Source organism: Pterocles gutturalis, unplaced genomic scaffold, assembly GCF_000699245.1.
Source record: "Pterocles gutturalis isolate BGI_N339 unplaced genomic scaffold, ASM69924v1 scaffold37754, whole genome shotgun sequence".
Classification (NCBI taxonomy): Eukaryota; Metazoa; Chordata; class Aves; order Pterocliformes; family Pteroclidae; genus Pterocles; species Pterocles gutturalis.
This window is the reverse complement of record NW_010131977.1, coordinates 1-21,299: the sequence shown is the minus strand read 5'-3', so window position 1 is coordinate 21,299 and position 21,299 is coordinate 1. Positions and strand designations below refer to the sequence as shown.

The 21,299-nt window shown below is 49.6% G+C and overlaps 1 protein-coding gene across 1 annotated transcript in view; it reads left to right on the top strand.

Moving 5' to 3' along the window:
- The window catches only part of LOC104467129 (glutamate receptor ionotropic, kainate 4-like), a gene marked incomplete at both ends in the record, with an annotated part of 34,700 nt that extends 13,404 nt beyond the window's left edge, over window positions 1-21,296 (top strand). The window contains 8 exon segments of the mRNA XM_010080769.1: window positions 4,392-4,505; window positions 11,162-11,271; window positions 13,295-13,468; window positions 13,617-13,782; window positions 15,827-16,052; window positions 17,457-17,585; window positions 20,382-20,500; window positions 20,937-21,296. Of these exon segments, the coding sequence (XP_010079071.1) occupies window positions 4,392-4,505; window positions 11,162-11,271; window positions 13,295-13,468; window positions 13,617-13,782; window positions 15,827-16,052; window positions 17,457-17,585; window positions 20,382-20,500; window positions 20,937-21,296 (1,398 nt within the window).
- Between the last annotated feature and the right edge of the window lie 3 nt (window positions 21,297-21,299).

The window sequence follows — 21,299 nt, the reverse complement described above, 5'->3', positions numbered from 1 at the left end:
AGCAGTTTCTGGCTCAGAGTCGCTGATGGTTGTCTGGTCTTCCCTTTCTCTCTCTCTCCAGTACATCCTCGAGCTGAAATGAATCCCCTAGTCTGATACAAGCCAATGAATGTATTTTCAAGCTCCTGAATTTACCCGTCTCATGAATGCCCCGGAGGATAGAGCGGAGCTAACAAGAGGTGGTGTGGTTTGGTTTTGCCAGGAAGCAGGCTGGTGCTGCTGCAGGAGGTGCTTTAGGGTGCATGGAGTGAGGAGGGGGTGATCGGGGCCAGCAAGTTCCTGCTCTTCCCTTCTGCGCAGGATCATTGGGGAAGGAAGATATTGGGGAATAATGCTAGACCTTTAGCATCTGTGGCAGTGGTTTGAATCTGGCTGGGATCAGTGGTGGTCAAAGAGGTGAGGTTGTCCATCTCACGGAAGGGTCTGGCCTCAGGAGCAGCAACACCAAGAATTGAAAGGTCCCTAAAGCTTTGGGGTAATGGTTTTTCCAGCTTGCTTGCTTGTGACCCATTGGTGCTTTACAGTCAATCTGAAGCCCTCTCCTTCCAGCTGCTCCAGAGACAGGGAATGGCAGGAAGGGGAAAGGAGGGAGAAGATATTTCAAAATTGGCAGAGTCCTGCTCTCCGATCGGCAGTGGGTGTTGGTGTTCAGCGAGAAAAGCTGCGCGTGGGTGAGGGGAGGGAGGGGGAGTCTGTTTGCACGCTATCACGCTGGCAAGTGTGACATGGGGAGGCTTGAGAGGGTGGGGAGTGAGGGGGAGTGGGGAAGCGAGGCAACGTGGGTTGTTGAGCAAACACAGCGAGGGTATGGGCAGTGAGATTTGCATCACGCTGCTGATTTTACCAAAATCACACACAAGGTGCTGGGTGTGGTGTGAGCTGGTCTCCCTGCTGTCCTGTGCATGCTTAGGGTTCCCCTTCCTGGTGCTTCACCTAAACTGGCTTTTGCCACGGGCACGGTGAACACCTGGCACAGACTTTTTCCCTTCACCCCTAGAGATAGTCCAGGGGAAGAAATATGGGTGAAGGCAGACTTGCGGCTGACATCTGCACCGATTGCTGGTCATCCCATCTCTGACTGTGGCTTAAATGGAGGGCTGCAGCCTCCAGGGCTTTCGGGCTGTCACTTTTCACATGGCAGAATTCATGAATTTCCTTAAAAAAACCCAGACACCAATTTTGAGTGACCCTCACCTGGCCTTCATTTTAAACGTAAGAATATGCATCCGAGTGCACAACCTGTCTGCCGCTCGCTCCAGCGGGAGGAGCTGCACAACCCGAAATAGCTCCTGTCAGACCAGCTGGGCAGCTGGAGCAGAAGCAATCAGTACATTGATCCGCCGGCCAAGCTGTACGTGTCATGCCGTGGGACAGGTCTGCAGATGCAGAGAGACTGCTCTGTCATTGCTGTGGTGGTGTGGGAGTCGCTGCCCAGGTGAGTGGGCTGCAGCCAACCTGCTGTGCAGTGCCTGCTGCTTATTTCACAGAGTTGCACGGAATAGCAGAGGACCACTGGAGATCACCCAGTGCAAAGCAGGGTCACCTCCAGCCAGGTGCTCAGGACCACATCTGGATGGGTTTCCAGCAGGGCAAGCATCTGCAGCAGATGCTGAGGGGTCTGCAGTGGGATAATAGCTGGTGGGCAGGTGGGACCTGAAGGTTGGTCACTGATCTGAGCTTTCCAGAAGGCACTCCAAGGCGGTCCCCAGTGCCGCGGGAGGCTTTGGCGGGATCCTCTCTGCCCGGGCTGCGGGCTGACGTCAGGCCCCATTCATCACCATTAGCGCCGAGATGAGCCTTGTCAGCATCCGCAGCGAGGAGGCGGCTGCCTCCTCCGGACTGGCAGTCCCTGCAATTTGCTTCTTAAGGCTGCTTAATTGTTGTTCCTCTTCAGGAGCCCAGCTCAGCCCCCGTGTTTAACATCCTTTCCAGTGGCAGCGTGAGGCTGTCTGCTCACGCAAGCAGATCCCCCGGTTAACGCCAGGTATGGTGATGGCAGCTCACGCTTTTATCTCAGACACCAGCCCACCTGGGTTTGGTCTTGTTTAAGCACTGTTTTGTTAAAGAAGCATCTGTCTCTACTCCCAAAATGCTTTGGGCCTTTTTCTAAGCCTATTTCACGCTGACATTTATAGCTGCAACTGTGCTGGAAGGATGAACATCAAACAGCGTTTGTCCCCTCTTCCCCCAATCCTTTGCCTCCTGTTTTCCCTGGACCCAGTTGCGGACAGAGTGCAGGAGCACGCTGCAGAATCCATTTCTTCCCCCAGTGCATTTTTCAGCCTATAAAATGCCAACTCCTACCTGTGCTTGGGTGGGAAAGGCTGGAGAGCACTTAGGTTTGCAGAGCCTCCTCTGTAACCAAGATATGCTGACCTCAGTGAATCGCAAGAAGTTTTGTGAACATCAGGAAGCAAAGTCAAAAGCGTGAGATGGATGATATTCAGGCAGAGGAATACATTGCCTGCCATTCCCGGATCAAAGTTTATTGCTGTCAGAAATCGGCTCGTAACTTGCAGACTTCTGAGCCTGCAGAGAGAGGGAGAGAGAGAGTCTTTGGCAGAGCACAGCCCCAGCAAAAGCCGCGAGGAGCCTTCGCAGATGTGCACGGGCGCAGGGTAGAGCAGCTACTGCAGCTCTGATGCTGCCAAAAGTCCTGAAAGGAGAAAAGCTGACCAGGTAGGGAATGAGTGGAAGGAAATAAACTTTAATGGAATGGTAGGACCCTCTGGAGATGAGAGAAGTGATCTGCGAAACAATCCACGTGCCTGGGGAAGGCAGCTCTGCCGTACTGAGTTTCTGCTCCATAGGCGAAGGCAGAGGGGTGGATTTGCATTATTTTTTGCGTAGGGAAGAGCAGCTTTCAAGATGTTGCTGCCTACATGATCTGGAAGGGCCCCAAAGGAGGATAGTTGGGGGAATAACTGGAGTACACAAGTTCCCTGACAACATCCACATCCCACCCCTGAGAAGGTGGGGGAAGGCGAGGGATGGTGACTTAGCCGGGTAAAACTGGGGGCTGCGCTGCTCCTTTCAGCAGCGCCTTTATATTGGCCCCTGGATGGGAATGGAAATGTCCTTGAGGGTTTGCATGAAGCACCTTTGTGACATATTCACCAACTATTTAGTCTTCGATGTTGCTGGAAGAATTGTATGCAGTTTGGAGAAGTGGGAGAAGAAATATGTTGTTAGAATAAGCTGTATCTTCCTGAGGGGCTTTGCTGGGAGAGCTCTCCCCAGGACAATAGTACCTGCAGACCCCTTTAAGTATAGACAAGAGCATGGTAAGGGTGATGCACCCACAGATTTGCATTGGTGTGGTGCATTTACAACTAGCACATGGATCCAGGGAGATAAGCTCCACATTTTACTGGGTCTTCAGGTCTGATGGTGCTTTGGCTTCTGCACAGACCTTATGAAACTGAGGGACGTGCAAATAGCTTTTCTTTCCCCCCCCTTCTCTTTTTCCACTTGCATAATCATCAAACAAATGTATAAGGGAATGGAGGAGGTTTCATTTTTACAGAAAGCAATTACAGACATTAAAAGAACTATAGTAATAAAAATAATATTTAAAATTCAAATCTCTTATCTACATTACAAGGGTATTAACACTGGAAGAAATTATTTTTATTTTTTCACCTAACCTCATTTGCTTTGCAAGTCAACCTGGAAATTTTTATGCCAGTTCTCTGATTTTTGGGAGACCAATCTGCCATTTTGGAAGTCAGGGGTTGGCAGGCTTGCAGACTTCATGACTCAGGGCACGGGGGTAATGATGCTGCACGCTTTCCTACCTATGGCACTTGCAAGTAGCAGTCTTGTCTGGAAGGGGACAGCTGTGGTCAATAGGGGCTTTGCAAGGGGGAGGTTGTATCTTCTTTAGATTAGTACAATATTTATTGTCTCAATGGCTCCTGTTTTGCCAGGTCCTAAAGCATTCAACAAGTAGAAATGGCAATCAGGCTGTGAGCACACGGGGGCAGGGGCTGCTGTTCACTGTTAGTACAGCTCCCAGCTGTGAGCTTTGTGCTTTTCCAGCCTGTAAGTGTACAGATAAAGATGCTGGGTGAGGAAAGGAAAAGCAGGGAGAATGGTCCGCAGCACAAGGTGGGGTGAAGTTTGGAGTGTGAGCAGGGCTTATGCAAAACCACTCAGGGAGAGGGGTGCAGGAGCACAGTCCAAAGTAGCACACATCACCAGCAAAACTGCGGTTTCCACAGAGCCTGGCTTTTGCCCTGCAGCAAATGCACCCGTCCCGGAAAGCTGGGACATCCATCCTCCAGGAGCAGGTGTCATGTGTGGCCCTGGGCACGGCTCTGCTGCTTTCCCTGCCCCGTGCCTTTCCCGGGCTCAGGGTCCTGATCTTCTCTGCTCTCCTTTCTCTCCAGAAAGCCGATTTGGCTGTGGCGGGGCTGACGATTACGGCAGAGCGGGAGAAGGTGATTGATTTCTCTAAGCCGTTCATGACTTTGGGAATTAGCATTCTCTACCGAGTTCATATGGTAAGAGACTTATTTTATAACCGTTTATGTCCCTCCATTATTTGCATGCAAACCTGCCTGGTTATACAAGAAAAATGAATGACTCATAAAAATATTTGGGTTTCTTATTTAAACGCAAATGCGCCTGACCTTTATTTCCTTCTTTTCTCAGTCCTTCTGCCTTTTGTCAGTGTGGTGGATTCAGTTCCTGTTGTTCAAACCCCCAGCCCTGCTGGCTCCCCTTCCCCGTCCTCCCTGGGCAGAGGATGCTTCCCAGCGTGGTGGGGGGCCATGTGCAGCGCCCTGCCAAATCACTGCTGCCAGGGCAGTTGTGGGCAGATGTCAGCTTGTCTACACACACATCAGTCCTCTGCTTTCTTAATCACAGGCAGGAAAAGGACAAAATGGCACTCCTCGAGTGGCCCGGTGGCACTGCCCCGTGGCAGGCAGGGCAGCAGGCTGAACTCCACCATGGGCAGTTAGCTCCTTGCCCCGCGTGGGCTCTGCTTCTCTGCTCTTAGCCCTTCTCATTTGCCTCCTCTTAGTTGGTCACCCTAAAGGTCAGTGGCTCTGAAGCCCAAGGCAGGCTCTTTTCTCTGAGGGCATTCCCCATGGATGCTCTCAGACCCCTGTCTGCCCTGGCCACGGAGAGGCAAGACGGGAGGCGCGCTGTGCAAGCATACATGGCCTTGTGCTGTGTCTTTGCTCAGACAACACCTCTCATCCTAAATTCTCATAGATTGTCTTGCATTCCCATTTTCCATTGTCCTAGCTTCTTCCCGAAGCTCAGGAGGTGAAAGATTTTCCCAGCTCTGCCCATATGGGGCAGGCAAAGCCCTTGGTTCCCCTGTGCCACAGGCGGAGAGCTCTGGCAGCCTGGTCCTTTGCAACAGGATGTCATGTTATCGTTCCCAATCTGCCTTTCGGAAACGTGTTCTGTACGGTGCCGAGTGCAAGGCAAATTACAGTCTTGGTTTCCCGTCAGCTCAACAATAGCAGCCAAAAGAATAAAACAATTAAAGCTGCCTCTCCCAGCCCCCTCTCTCGTTTCGCAAGGCTGTTAAGGATGCAGCGTTTGGTTCGAACATAAACAAACTTGCGCATACATCCCTCTGTGCTAAGTGGCTCCTGCCAAGAACAAACAAGTAATTAAAATCTAGTTAAAATTCAGTTTCCTCTGGTATGTACAGAATTTAGGATCAATGAGTTAACTGATCAAAAAGGGTAGGACTCTTCAAGCTCCCGGAAATCAAATGTAACTGTCCCTTCCCCACTACACTTGCTTTTTCGCACCACCAGCTGCCCATGGATCCGAGAGGTGTTTCTGCCAGCATCACTTGGCTGGGATTATAATTGAGTTTCTTGCTTTCTTGCATGCATTTTGAAAGTTTGGGAATTGAGTACATTGCGTGCTCTGCCTCTGATTTACACCATAACCTTCAGCAAGTCCCTTAACGAGGCTTCATTCCCTGAACAGCGTGAGGCTGATGTTGCTCCCTCCAGAGGAAACGCAGGAATATTGGTGCAGGGTTTGCGTGTGATCTGCTCAAGTACAAGGCATTTGTTGCTGCCTCTGTGCAAGCTCGATATAAATATGCCCAATGCATCTACTTAGAGTGTAAGTTCTTCAGGGCAGGGACCATCTGCTACTCATGCTGGTACCAGAGTAAAGCAACACAGCCATGTTCCAGCCTGCCCTTCAGGCATTTACAAAACCAAACAGGATTAATAATTACAGTCTTAAGTGTTTGGCAAATAGCCTTCTGCCATCAGTTAGGACTCGGTCTTCGGCTGCTGGACAAAGGACCAAGTTAGGACTGGGGAGCTTGCGAGGGACACGCAGGGCATCACCCAGGTCAGAGCCCCGGCAGCAAGCCCTGCTTTGCTGTGTTGAGGCATGAGGAGCGATGGCAGGGGCAACCTGGGCTCATGCCCTCCCCAGGAGCAGGGAGGTCTCCCCAGCAGGGAAGCTTGGAGCCACCTCTTTGCTCTCCAGAACTTGGTCCCTGTTTGTCCAGACCTTGCCTGCTTAGCTTGAGGAGAGTGTCTGAGAGCTGTGTGGCAATTAACTAATTAAACTAGGTAATATTTATTTAACAAGGAAAGGCAAGATAGCTAATTACCCTGGTTTTCCTTTAAGGATGGGGTTTGCAGAGCAGCAGGAAGCAGCCCCATGGCCCCCATCTGCTCCTACCCCCCCGCCCGTCGGTTCCCTTCCCCGCCCCAGCAAACATCCCTGCAATGTCACAAATTGCAGCTGATGTATGTTAATCATGGTGCAGATCGGATGTAGCCTAATAAATAACCACAAATAAATCCCTTGCTGGTCTCCTCCCAATGTGATGACATTTTATTTTAATTTCCATGTAACTCCAGCAGCAAATAATTTCTCCCTGCTTTCTGCTTCCCACCCCGCCAACCCAGCCACTACAGTGTGTGTCTCTTATCACACATAACCAAATATGGCAGCTTTAAATGGGGCTGTCATTTTTCTCAATTTCACTTGTTGTGATATAATCAAGTATGCATTTCTGACACCGGGACTCTAATAGGCTTTCTGACTTGCAGGCTGCTAAGAGAAAAGGCTTGCTCTGTTTTATTACGTTCCTGTTCTGACCATCTGGTGGGACCTGTGGAAGGCAGGAGATAGATGACGAGTCCTGAGCAGTCACTCTGCTTGGCAGAGGGCTTAAATCAGGTGGCCAGTGCCATTTCTGTGCAGAGGGATGTTGAAAGTCAGGTTCATTTGTAGCTTACACATGCTTTTGCTGACTTACCTGTCTCCATGGCAGGGAATGAGGGAGTAGCTAGCACATGATTCTGGCTCATCAGCCCTGAAAGTCCTTACTGTGCTCTACCTTACGATGAGAAAATGTAGATTTGGTGAGTGCACTGGAATAGATGAGTTTAGGCCAAGCAAACTGAGGCTTCAAGTGTTTCTACTTGATTACTGCAGAAGACTTATAAAATGGGAATGAACAGCTCCTTCATTCGAGCCAGAGGAGACTGAACAGCAGAGGCAGAGGCACTGAGCATCCCTCCTGATCACCTGCCCTGCTCTGCCAGCAAGCCTCTGCTTCATCTGGTGACCCCAAACGAAGCTCTGGATTCACGGCAGCCTGTGCTTGGGTTTTGCTTATCTATGCTGGAGAAAGGACCTTGGAGAGAGAGGGATCTGCATCTGGATCAGACATGGTCATCCCAGAATATACATGGCTTGTTTTGGCGAGACCACGTGCACTGCAGTTATACCTGGCGTGCATCACTGTGTCTGTTTTCTTGCTTTCCTTCTGGCTTACAGAAACAGAAGAGAGTTCTCTTGCCTGCCTTTTCAGGGACAAGCATCTTTGGGAAATGACATAGGTAGGGGCTGGCTGTTTCTGCAAGAGGGAAGAGGTGAGGACTGGGGTCCCTTCAGGCTGTGTGTGTGTGTGCAGGGCAGGCAGGGAGTTGGAGGGCACAGACCTGAACACAGACAAATCCAGGACCATGCCATATAGCTCCATTCCTCCTCCTCTTCCTGGATGTCCTGCACATTCAGGCTCTTCAGTGATGCGTACCTGCCCAGAAAACCGGTTCTCTCTGGCTGAAAATTAAAACTTCCAAGAACGACTGAGAAGGGTAAATGAATCCCTCCTGCTTCCATCTGAGGATTTGCAGGAGGCCTTCATCAATTATTGGGCATTTTGGATTTTTCTATTCCAGGAAAAATAGCTCTTCCAATTAACAAAGCTGTATTGGGACCAGCTAAAAATATCTGACAGACTCCAGATATTGTCATTCCCATCTTCAAAACAGACAGATAAGAGAGAGTTTGTGCCCTCCGTGGGAACAGAATATCTTTATTCTTATCCACAACTGTGAATGAAAAGAATATGTATCAGCAGCCTGAAAATGTCTGTAGCTGAAAAGAACCAGAACTACTACTACTGTAAAGTCACAGGAGAGAGTCATTGCCAAGCCTGAGACTTAAAGCTTCCAACGCAATTTCCTTAATGAGTGTAATTTATTGACAAACTGCCCCAGAAACATAGAGAAAGACGTCAAGGCCTTAATTACAGAAAGGAACTTCATTACAGGAGCATCTCACGAGGGAGCCCCAGCCAAGGCACTGCCAGTGCCTGGTAGTTTCCTGCCAGCTCTGGGATGCTGGGGAGGGATAAGTCGCCCGTGATGCACTCCTGCTCGAGAAGCTCCAGTTTGCTCCGCCAGGGCAGATGGTGCCCTTCACACCTTGCAGGTTCCCATTCCCTCCTTTCATTCTTGAGTGTGTCGACACCTGTGGAAGAAGAGAGGCAGCTGAGCCAGTTGAGCTCGAGATGATGAAGGGACCCAGGGGCCCGTGGGGCAGCCGGGCAAGCCATGCAGCCGCTGAAGAGCAGAGCTTTGGCATCGCCTACCTTTGGCTTCCTCTTGGCATCAAGAAGTCCCTGATCCTATGGGTGGGATCAGCGAGAAGTGCAGAGGGAGTGCACCTTGGAGCCTGAGGCTCGTCAGATGGTGTCACTTCTCTGAAATAGCGAGAGGAGCTCCAGCAAGGGGAGCAAAGGATGTTGCTGCAACTGCGAGTCCCTCCGGGATGCTGGGGCTGTAGTTTCCAGCAGTGTCTCTGGCTCTGAAGGCCCTTGGTTTGCTGGTTTTGCAGTCATTTATCTCTCCATGGCTTTCTGGGAGGAATATAAGGCAAAGCAGAACTCAGCAGCAATTGGCTGAAAAAGGGAAAGGACAAAAGAAAACCATTGTCTCATTCACTGCTTGTACCTCACCTGCTTGTACCAAGTGCAGTAGGATAACCCGCTATGGAAGGGAGACCTTGTCCTGAAGAGAGACTGGAATTATACCCAGGAGAGCCTGAACCTTTTCTTGGGAAGTGACTTTTACCAGAAAATGGATGCAGGATGGTCTGAACCACTGATTCTTAACTCATCTCTTTGTTAAGAGGCTTAGTAAGCTAGCTTGTCTAAAAATGCTCATGTAGATCCCAAGCTGAAACTCCTTGGGGTAGGATGTCATGGTGTGGTGGCTCTTTACTTCACGCAGGGCAGAGTTTGCTGTAGAAGGTTTCTGATATGTTACAGTCCCAGCTGGTGACTGGAGCTGAGAATATCACAGTATCCTAGATATTTTTAGTAGAGGAAGATTTTTGTGCAACAACTATTGCCTTTTCTAGCAACAGCTTAGTCTTCAGAGTAACTACCAAGACCTTGTGAAATTCAGTTTTTGCATAAGATTAGGAATACTTCAGTAGTAAACTAGTGTTTTTTTAATGGAAATTGAATTTAAAGTGTTGGTCTTGAGTCTAGGGAAGGGAAAAAAAATAGCAGCTATGTTTCCTGGGGACTTTTGTGAAAACAGAAAATTATTCACTGCCTTTGGATTAAGGACAGCTCTAAAACAGGACGACTCTGGTCTTTGATGGCTCTGGGTTTGCGATGGCAATTGAGGTTAGGTGTTATTTATTACCAGGTATTATTAGTTTATGTGATGTCCCAGACAGGCAGGGTAAAGCAGCCTCTGTGTGTTAAAGATGATCCCCGGCAGGAGCTTTTGTGTAAAGCCAGCAAACTACAGCGGAGCAGCTGCTGTGCAGCAAGTGCTGGGGAAGGGCTGCTGGGGTGCGCTGCATTGAGCAGTGACAGACGTTTTCAGCACACAGCAGAGCAAGGTGCCAGTAAGAAATATGCTGACAGCCTGGCCGAGATGTGATAAAAGGCTGTCACCAGGGTGGCTTTACAGTAAAAGCCTTTGCAGGAGCTCTGACTGGTGGGCAGCTTCCCGGTTACAGGTGCCTGGGGAAACAGCAGAGCCTGAGGTTTGTGATGCCAGGACTGCCTTGCTCACCAAATTGGGAGGTGTTCAGCTTTTGAGATACTTCTGGAAATTAATCCTGCCTTTGCACAAGCTTTGGTGAATTTGACAAGATTTCAGTGGTGGCAGTGTCCTTGTGAAAATTTAAGGTACTTTGAGAGAAGATCAACCTGCTTTTTTCTAGCAGTGAGGCCTTACTTTTCAAGGAAAGGTGGTTTGCTGAGAAAAAACAGGAAATTCTGACGCATCCTGCAGATAAAAATATCGTGTTCCCTGAGATAAAAGTAATAATTTTATTGAGTTTTGTAGAGAAGAAACGTTTCAAGGCTGAAACGAGAAAGCCAGAAATATTGCAAACATCTCTTTTTTTTTTCTTTTTCTGCACAAATTTTTTTTTTCCCCACTCTGCTTCGTGCAGAGGATCCCACCCACCTCCGTGCTCAGGCATGCTCTCCCAGGGGACCCCCTGCTGCCCAGCAAGCGTGGTGTGCAGCCTGCTTGGGAGGGCAAGGGCTCCAGGTGGGGACCCCCCCTCCCGAGAGCCCGCAGGCAAGCGGTGCAGCACAGAGTGCTGTGATTGTCTCGGTTTTTCTATCAATTCACCTCTTTCTTTGCCTGGAGGAACAAAAGTGGTTGAGGTGGGGAGAACAGTCTCAGGAGACGAATCCCTGCAGGACTTGGTCATTTGTTGTGTTTGATGCCAGCTGTTTCCCCTGCCTGGCTTCTGCAAAGCCCTGTTTATTTATCTTCTGCTGCTCCCCTCCATTGTCAGCATCAGGGCAGGTGTGTTTCTGTGTGTTGTTTTCAGAATGGGCTGCTTAATTTGTAGAAATACAAGCAGCTCAGACTCCTTTTTGTTTCCCTTCCAGGGCCGCAAACCTGGCTACTTCTCGTTCCTGGATCCCTTTTCCCCTGGCGTCTGGCTCTTCATGCTGCTCGCCTACCTGGCTGTCAGCTGTGTCCTCTTCTTGGTTGCTCGGTAATGTGACTGGCGGTGCCTTTTCCTTCCTCGAGGTGCCATCTAGCGTCACGCTCCCAGAGCCGTGGGGGGATGCTGGGCAGGGGGACACGGGGACATCGCCCAGGCCACCGGTGTAGAGGCAGCAGAGGAATGTCACTGATGCATATGGCAGCCGGGGATGGAGAAGCAGCGTGCTGCGACTCGGGAGCGTGCCTGGCTGCAGCAGTGTGTGCCGGTGCCAAGAGCTGCGTGGGAAGGGTGGGAGAAGGTTTGGGAGTAGGGCTGGTGCTGCAAATGGTGCTGCTCCCTGTAGGTGCTTGATCTGCAACGGATAAACCAACCACTTGTCTGGAAGAGGAAGGGCGGAGGCTGGCAGGTACTGGCAAACGCATTCAGAGATATTAACGCATATTCCAATAGTGGTGTTTGCTTCCTCTAGCCCTGTAAAACCCAGTGTGTGCAGGAAAAGAAAGTTCATTAATATCTTTCAACAGCCTCTTGACTGATGTGCAGACAGCTCTCAGTTCTGTTTCCCTATGACTGATTTAAATCTGCCTTAAAATGCATCACGGAGTGCTTGTCGGCAGCATCTCCTGGCGAGGCCCAGGGTCTGTGCTCCCTTGCTGTTTTCCCTGACCTCCTACAAAGCACTTGTGGCTGGTGGCACAGATGGGCCTTTTCAGACATAGCTGAACTGTGTCCTGGCAAAAGGACTACCAAAGACACGCTCGGGGCTTGAAGGCTGTTTCAGGACACGATTAATACCCAATTCTCATTGCAAAACTTGGGACTGTGCTGTCACTTGGTCCCGTAGTGTGGCTCAAGTTGTCATCCTGACACAGCTTTAATGGTTTCTTCAAATACCATTACAGCCTCAGAAACATAGTTCTGAAGAAACCATTGAATAATGCAGTCTGATGCTCTCTGCAGACTGAGATTTGGTGCCTCTTTAGCCCCTTCCTCATGTTTTAAACATGATCCTCCAAAAAGGTGCCTTTACGTGGCTTCCCGCTGGAGGTGGAGGTCTGGATGCTGCTCTCTGCCTTGCTCAGCAGTAAGGAGCTTTTGACCATGTGAATTTCAGAAGACTCTCCCAGAGCAGTGGTTTTTACTGCTAATGCTTGATCCAACCATAGAAAGTCTTCAAGAAATAACCTCCGCCTCGCTGGCATCACAGTGAGGTAGGAAATGCAGAAATGAAAATAAAAACTTCATTCTGGTTAAATGGTGCGTAAGCTGGGAGAGCCCTGCAGCTGTATTGGCAGTATCCCCCAAATCACCCTCCCAGGCACCAGCTTTGTTAACCAATAGCAATATAATAAACTGCAGCATAGGAAATAGAAGACTTTCCTAGCAACCAGGGAACCGAGGATTGGAAACAGGAGGGAAAAAAAAAAAAAAAGAGCTAGGCTGCTGTCATTTCAGTGACAGGCTGTCACCTGATTCCCACCTCTGTCCTGTCCCTGTGAGCACAGAAAATATGTGATGCTTTGAAACACCAACACTTGGCTTCAAACTAGTCGTGGGACCTAGATCTTGCCGGGGCAGTCAGATGTTTGCGGAGCAACCATTTGCACGAACACAGTTATTTTTCTTGATGGTGTCATGCAGTCAGGTCTCACACACTTCACTTTTGAACTTCTCATTGATGCTCGTTCTCCAGCAGGGAACACAGCCAAAGGTCTTTGGCTTCAATTTCACATCAAATCTGTGCACACCTGGAATGATTGTTGTGGTTGTCTGCTATATGAATTCGCACACAGGGCTCCAGCCTCCCTGCAGCCCACGCCCAGATTTTCAGCAGAGCTTCTCAAAACTTTTGCAAATCTTTACAAGAAAGCCTCTGGCTTCTGAGTCTTGGAGCAAACATTTCACACAGCTCTGAGCCCTGGGCATCAACTGACAGCAAAGAGTTTCCTCATCAGAAAAATCTGCCTCCAGGAGAGTTAGGGCTTCACAGCTTTTCTTTTTTTGCTCCTTTTCTCCAAAGTGCTCCATTTCCTAGTGAATTATCTGAGCTACCTGTTTCTTGTCATTTTAGATTGACACCGTACGAGTGGTACAGCCCCCACCCCTGCTCGCAAGGTAGATGCAATCTTCTCGTGAATCAATACTCTCTCGGCAACAGCTTGTGGTTTCCAGTTGGGGGATTCATGCAGCAAGGCTCCACCATTGCCCCCCAAGCATTATCTACGCGCTGCGTCAGCGGAGTCTGGTAAGGAGGGCGGCCCTCCTCTTAAGGAAAGCTTCTCTGTGGGTCTTTTCTGGGCAGAAGCAGATGGAGAGGTGGAGGGTAGGGATGGAGATGGGATTCAGTCCATGGGGAAATCTCAGGTCACCATCTTCACTTCCCCTTTCCCTAGGTGGGCATTCACCTTGATCATCATCTCGTCCTACACAGCCAACCTGGCAGCCTTCCTCACCGTGCAGCGGATGGACGTCCCCATTGAGTCTGTAGATGACCTGGCTGACCAGACAGCCATCGAGTACGGCACCATTCACGGCGGCTCCAGCATGACCTTCTTCCAAGTAAACCCCATTCTTTTGCTCACTGGGGCAGGGGGTGCGGAGGGCACCCTTTAATCAGATTTGGATGTCACCCCAGCCTGCCATGCCTGTTTCATGCCAGTTTCTGTCACGGGGGGGACCTTGGAGAGATCCCTGGCTGCTTGGTTGCACAGAACTGGGCCCGATCCACAGTGGATGATGACGAGATGAATAGTGGGGGAGGCATGGCGGAGGACAGGGGAGGGAGGATTTTGTAGCACAGCAGCTGGCGTGCTCTTGGGATGCTGGGTGACTAGGGTCAGGGCATCTGTGCTGGACCGGGGAGGAGCACACTTGCCTGCTTGGAATTAGAAAGCAACCTAGCACTTGGAGTGTCACCACGTGGGTGGAAAAGTGACACACATCCCTGTGTCACAGCGATGCCGTAACACGGTGTTCAGCAGAGGAGCATTTGCAGTGAAATTTCCATGGGTCTCTGCGGTTTTGATGTGATCTTAGCTCTTACATGAGAGTCCCTCAGGTTGGGTAAGCAAAGAAACGTTTGCAAACCCCAGGAAGGCTAGCATATGGAGAAGGGCTGGAGTCTGCGTGTGGTCAGTAGCAAAAACATCAAGTGTATACAAACTTACGCATTGCCGTTTAGCCCAATTTAGGTTTTGTCTTCCCTGCTCTGTTCAGAAGGGAGATAAATGAGTGAATCTTTTCTGCAGCGCTCTGAATGCTCAAAGAACTGCTTGAGGATTATTTATTTATTACTTGTTGAAATTCCAAAAGGAGAGAAAGCTTTTTTTTGCTTTTTCCCCTCTCTGAGTCTGAACTGAAATGGGAAGCCTGAGAGATCTCTCGAGTGAGCCTGAGCTTTTCAACCCAACTCTGCACCCTTCAGGGGTATGGCAAAAAGCTACTTTTAAGCAGAACGTTACATCTAAAATGAGCTGAACAGAGCCCAAGTGACTGAGGTGGTTGTATATGAGGCACTCGCTTAGTTCTTTTCAGGAAGGCTTTCAAGTATAAAATCCTGACTGTGGCTCTGCGCTGCCTGGCGGGTGCCAGAGTCACTGGTATCACAGAACAAATTAGCAAGAGATGTTCTTGTACCATTTACAATGCTTAAAACTATGTTGAGACCCATTTGCCTCTGGTGTAACAATGGTGGGTCAAAAATGAGAAAACGAGCCCTTGAAAGCTGGATGGCGGGGGGGACCTGGCGGCACATCACGTCCCTGCTGCGGTGGCTGGGAGGGATCCCATGTGCTGCAGAAATGCAAGTGCGAGGGGAAAGGGGCAAAACCAGAAACTCCTCAATGTAGACCAAAGTGTGTTTATCTTCAGTCTTTGTGCAAGCAGGTTGCACTCTTTGCTCAGCATGGGAAAGACAGATTAACCGTAGTCAGCTTTTCTCTCAATGCAACCAAGGGGGGTTCAACCACCAACAAAGTCTGAGGATTTGGGGCTGGCTGAGCTTTGGTTTTCTACCATCAGTGAAAAGACTCCAGTTCTCTTAAGCAGGTACTTCGATGTGCCTTATGACGGGGTGAACCAAAATCTGGATTCAGGGAAGAAGAAGCTCTTTAGGGAGGAAGAAACTCCAAAGAGCTTTGGCTGTGCCCGCAGACCTCAGTGCCCTTTTCAGGGTGATGGTGTCTGGCTCTGACGCTGCTGAACTGTTAAGCACGAGGTTATGGTGACAGAGGAGAATTCAGTGGTTTGAATCAGCCATGCATGAGCTATTTTTTTCTGGCTTTTTTTGTGTGTTTTTGTTATGCTGTTATGGAAACTATGTATTTTTCTAAAATTGAATTTATGCAAAGAGCTGTGCTGGAACCTATCGGAATTAGGTATGCATTTCATGCCCAGCTTTGCCAACAAAGTCTCAAATCCACCAAGATATTTGGGCCTTTAAATCTCATTGGAATAAATGGAGGTTAGGCACCTAAATCCTTCTTGAATCTGGCACCAAATCTGCTTTGACTCCTTTCCTCGCCTTTTCATAGTGGCATCTAATTTGGGGTTTGTTACAACAAGATGCTCCCACCTTAGCGGCACTTGTCCCTTTTTCCTGCAGAACTCCCGCTACCAGACGTACCAGCGGATGTGGAACTACATGTACTCCAAGCAGCCGAGCGTCTTTGTGAAGAGCACGGAGGAAGGGATTGCGCGCGTGCTGAACTCCAATTACGCCTTCCTGCTGGAGTCCACCATGAACGAGTATTATCGTCAGCGCAATTGCAACCTCACGCAGGTCGGGGGCCTTCTGGACACCAAGGGCTACGGGATTGGCATGCCCGTCGGTAGGCAGTGAAGAAAAATTCTAGTCCTTCTCAGCTGTCGGCAGAGGACCAGAGCATTTGAAAGGCTGAACCGGCTCTAAAGCCAATGTCGTGTTTCACAGCTCTGCCCAGGGTCATTTTTATCTCAGGAGGAAAATCAAGTATGTTGCGATTGCCTGAGGTGTACACTCAGAGCCAGATGTACAAGACCCTGCTCTGGTCCAGAGCCATGTGACATGCGACTGCAGCTCTTTAAATAATTCATGTGAAAGATGTTTCAAAATTGCTGCTTATTTTCTGCATATATGCTCTTTGCTGACTGTTTCCCTTTTGAACCAGTGTTTTTGAATCATTTTGTGCTCCTTGTTTTATCTCAGAAGTGCTGTAAAAGTAATGCTGTTGCAACTCTTGTAGTTCTTAGCACAAGTTTCTTAACAGCCGGTGGTTCTTAAAACTCCAGGACAGAGAATTGGGCAATTCAGTGACTATCTTGGCTAATAACCAGGTTTAACAAATGCAGGGTTTTTGTCTTTCAAATACAAGAGCTAGCAAGAGAACATCATCTCCCAGGGCAGCACAGAAAAAGGATGTAGTAGTTGTTATTCCAAGCAATCGGCTGATCTTTCAGCCAGTCTCGCAGGCTCGGGAAGCCTTGTTCCTGACCTTTAAGCACCTGCGCTTAGCAATACAAAGTTAAGCTGGATTACATAAGGACTGTCACACCAACAGTCACTATAGTTTAGCTAACATGCGCAAGCTTGTAAAGTCACAGTAACCTGATCGTGAGTACAAATCCTTACTATAAGGACTAAATTTGTTCTGACATTGTCTTGTTAAACAGTGAAACTGTAGCAGATAAGAAGAGCAGAAAGCTGCTGGCTGGGACAATAGTGCAGAGTTACCAGGAGAACTGTGGTCTTTCCCACGGCCCTTCTTCTTGATCTCTGTTAGCAGACATCATGAAGATTGCGGTAGAGCTCGGTACCGAGCGCAGGAGTGAGCCTCCTCCATCATGAGCACTTGGTCTTGTGCGTAGGTTTAACATGCTGCTGTTGCAGTGCACCTTGTTAGAGCAAGGTTGAACTTGGAGGTGGGATGACAGGAGAGGGACCTCAGCTGTCTGGAGGAGCAGCAGTGCAATACTGACCTGCCTTCCCCTGAAACCAAAGCTGCCCCTTGGTAATGGACCTCTTTAAATGGCCCATGTGGGTCTTGGTGGACAGGCAAAATTACCATCTGAAAATTACATTCATCAGTTGAGGGTCCCAGCAGGGAGGCTGCAGGTTTCAAGGGCTTACATGGACTGAAGTCCCTTCCAAACCGTTCAGAGATGAGTTTTTGTAGTTGGGCACACTGGCAGCGCATCGTGGCGGGGAGGAAGGCTGGCCCAGGTGGTGCCTTATCACATCCCTCTTGGTGTTGCAGGTTCTGTGTTTCGTGATGAGTTTGACCTGGCCATTCTCCAGTTGCAAGAGAACAACCGCCTGGAAATCCTGAAGCGGAAATGGTGGGAAGGAGGCAAGTGCCCCAAAGAGGAGGACCACCGAGCCAAAGGTAAGCCATGCTGCTCTCCGGTAGCGTGCTGAAGGGAACAGGCAGTAGAAGCATCCTTGCCAGCAGTGCAAGGATGAACATCCATCTGCACATGTGCACTGCCAGGTTTTCTGCCTGAGAATTACTTTTTCCCCCCTCTTCTGACCTGACGTTCCTTCCATCACAATTCAAGGAGAAAGCCAAACAGCTCTGCTGTGCCTCATGCTGTGTGTTTTTGCCTGGGGCAAAGAAAGCAGGAGCAAACAAATGACAAATATTGGAGGCATATGGAGGGTAAATTAGCTTCTAATGAATGTCTGCAGCATTACATGGGAAAATGAATGGCTAAAGGGATCAGTCCGAAATCCTGGGTTCCTTCAAGGGAGATGGATCTCCACCGCAAGCCCACTGGTTAACGGCTGCAAGTGAAAGCGCCTTTTAAACAGCCAAGGGAAGGGACACAAGGACTTTATTAGTACATCTGTAAACTGAGGAGCAAATTCTTTTGGGTAATGCTATGCAAATTGCCATAAAAGCTACCACATTAGGCTGATGTCCCAGCGTGACAGCAGTTTCCAGCTTTATGCAGTTGCTGCAGTTTTCAGTTTTGGCAGCCACTCTTTCCTCAGCGAGTGTTTTCTGGGAGGCCAGCACATCCCCCAGCTGTAAGGACAGTCTTCTGACCTTTCTTTGTGCAGAGACAGAGAGCCAAGCCAGGTCCATGGTGGCTCTTTTGTTTTCTTGACATTGCAGCAGGCGTAGGTACGTGTGTCCGTGCAGTTTGTGAGCCAGGCTGGGTGAGACCCTGCGGGGATGGTGAGGCAGTGCTCGCTCTTGGGCAGCCCTGCACAGCCCGGGCTGTTAGTCTCCAGACAGAAGTCAGTCTGGAGTGTACGATGGCAGTCCTCAGGACAAGATGATAAGCTGTTAAAGGAGTTACTTTTGAGGGCAAGCAGACACATGGGAGTCTTTTCCTGCATGGACTGTGCAAAAAGCAACTGTGAACTGGAATCTACTCCGTGGGCTGTTTTGAGATGGCTTGGGAAGGGGCGGCTGGGAAGCAGGCTCCTGGGCTGCTTCTGGCACTATCTGGTGTGCTCTGTGACCCTGGACAAGTTTTTTCACTGTTTTGTGCCCCCAGTCATGGTTGACCTCAGTTTGGCAAATGAGGAAGGCTGTAGCCTGCTGGTAGGTGTATATGGAGGAAGGAAATACTTCTCAGATGAGTTTGGGAATGGGTGTCTGAAGTGGCACCCGGATAGAACGACAGAAGGATGCAGAGAGAGGTTACTGGCCCTAACTTCAAATTGGAGAGCTGCTGGGAGGAGAGGATGGCCTTTATCTTGGGTCTAAGCTGTGATTATGGGCTATGTTTTCTGGTCTGCAATTGCTGTCTTAGTGGAAACATCTTTGCGAAGGGCTGATTTACAGATTCACTAGATTGCTCCGGAGACAATGCCAAAAGAATGACGGAGGAGGAGGGAGAAATGTGACCTCCTAAGTTTTAGAACAAAACAGGTCAGCTATTTACGCGGATTTTGGTGAGATTTTATGTCTAAAAGCCAAGCAGAGATTAAGTCAATAAATCATTTGATTCTTACACTTTGATTTAATGTTACAGAGGGGAGAGGAAGATTTTTATAGATGTTCTTGTTGAGTAATGGCCTCGTACAGTCACCTCAGTGCAAAGCACTGCTTGCTTTCTGGTAATCAATCCAATCGGGGCCCAGTCCGCTGGAGACCCAAAACCAACAAGCACAGGAGAGGAGAGCTGTTTCTCCAACAGCGTGTGCTGAGGCTGGCATTGCTCACGGTCCTGTTCTGCAGAGCCGGGTAGAGGCACAGGCTGTGGTTTTGGACACAAGGATCGCGGTGGGAAGTGAGGCGACAGCCTCGGCTCAGAGAAAGCTCTGGCCATGTTCTTGAGGGATGGATTTTCCTTCTGGCTGGTGAGCTCTCTGCAGTGCAAGCTGTGTAGGACAGGGCTGGCAGCTGCCATGTGTATGATGTAGTCCCTCCACTAAGTGAAGCTCTCTGCACGTGCAGCATCGGGCCCAGGGCAGCTGGATGGCTCCTACGATGAGTAGGGATGGCAGTCATCCTGTTGTAAGCAAGATGTCCAAGGGAGGTGAGATGAGTTGCCCCATAGAAGGGGCTGTTTGCTCCTCATGGCCCAGAGGGTGCTGGGCAGAGAGGACTCAACTGATAACCAGGTACTCCTGGGCGGCAGGGACCCCATTTGGTCACAGTATGGTGTCAGGCAGTGCTGGGTCCTGGTCTTGTTTGGAGCTTCTCCTTGCTATTGCAATACAACCGGCTATAATAATTTTTCACCAGCACTTTGTAATGCAATCAAAGGAGCTTTTCGTGGTGCCAGTTTCCTTTAAAGCCCTTTCTTGCTGCCTTCATCTCTGCTTCTTTAACAACATTGCTCATCTGCCTTTGAGAAGTTCAAAGCAACTAGAGCTGGGTGAATAATTTGCAGGGATTAATGTGCCCAATTGATCTCTCATTTTTTTCACCCTGGTTTCAGTTTGTCCACAAATTGCTTTGTACTTCCCTCCAATGTACTTGCTGTTTATCTGCAAAATCATCATTTCTGAGAATGCGTCTTCGATCGTGCAGTTATTGCAAGTCATTCAGTTTGCCATCTGAGTCATGCGATTAGCTATTAATAGGACAGTGCTGGCTATGTGGGTTTGGTCCCTGGCTGGGTCTATGCAATGCCAACTAAACAGCAAAGAGTTGAAATATCTGTACAGCCATTTTATGTTGTGTTTGCCTCTCCACAGCATTGTCTCTTCTGCTTTATTTTAGGCCTGGGAATGGAGAATATTGGTGGAATCTTTGTGGTTCTCATCTGTGGCTTAATCGTAGCAATTTTTATGGCAATGTTGGAATTCTTGTGGAGCCTTCGGCACTCTGAGCAGTCAGAGGTAGGACCTAAAAGTGTCCTGAGGGGGTGATGCGTGTTTATTGCTATCTGTGGGGTGCTCAGCAGTGCAGTGCTCTGGAGCAAGTAATGCACCCAGGCTGAGATGAGCATTCCTAGTAATGAGACCTCAAACGCACAAGAGGGCCAGCTGCTTGGGGTAGGGTCTAAAATACACGAGCTTCTCATGCACTCCTACTAAGATCAAGGCTGTAGGGATGCTATGGGGATGCTAAGTATGAATACAGAAGGGTCTCAGATGAGAGGTGGAATCTGTTGTGCTAAATCAAGCATGAATATCCAAGTATTGGTGTCGAAATCCAGTGGCCAGAGTAACAACCGAGCCCATAACGGTTTGGCATCAGAATCCAGAGCAGATGCAGCGCTGCTGGGCTCGCAGCTTACTTAGGTGAGCAGTATGTCTCGGGTCTGCCTTCCAGGTGTCGGTGTGCCAAGAAATGGTGACGGAGCTGCGCAACATCATTCTCTGCAAGGACAGTTTCCACCCTCGTCGGAGGCGAGGGGGAATGATACGGACTCGCCCCGTTATCCCAGAGGAACGCCGAGCCCGTAGCACAACCACGCTCAGCAACGGGAAGCTGTGCAGTGGGGGCGAGCCAGATCCCCTGGCACAAAGACTGGCACAAGAAGCCGCCCTGGTTGCCCGAGGGTGCACGCACATCCGGGTGTGCCCCGAGTGCCGCAGGTTCCAGGGCCTCCGGGCACGGCCGTCTGCAGGCTCGCCCGCGCACAGTGAAGAGAGCTTGGAGTGGGAGAAGACCACCAACAGCAGCGAGCCTGAG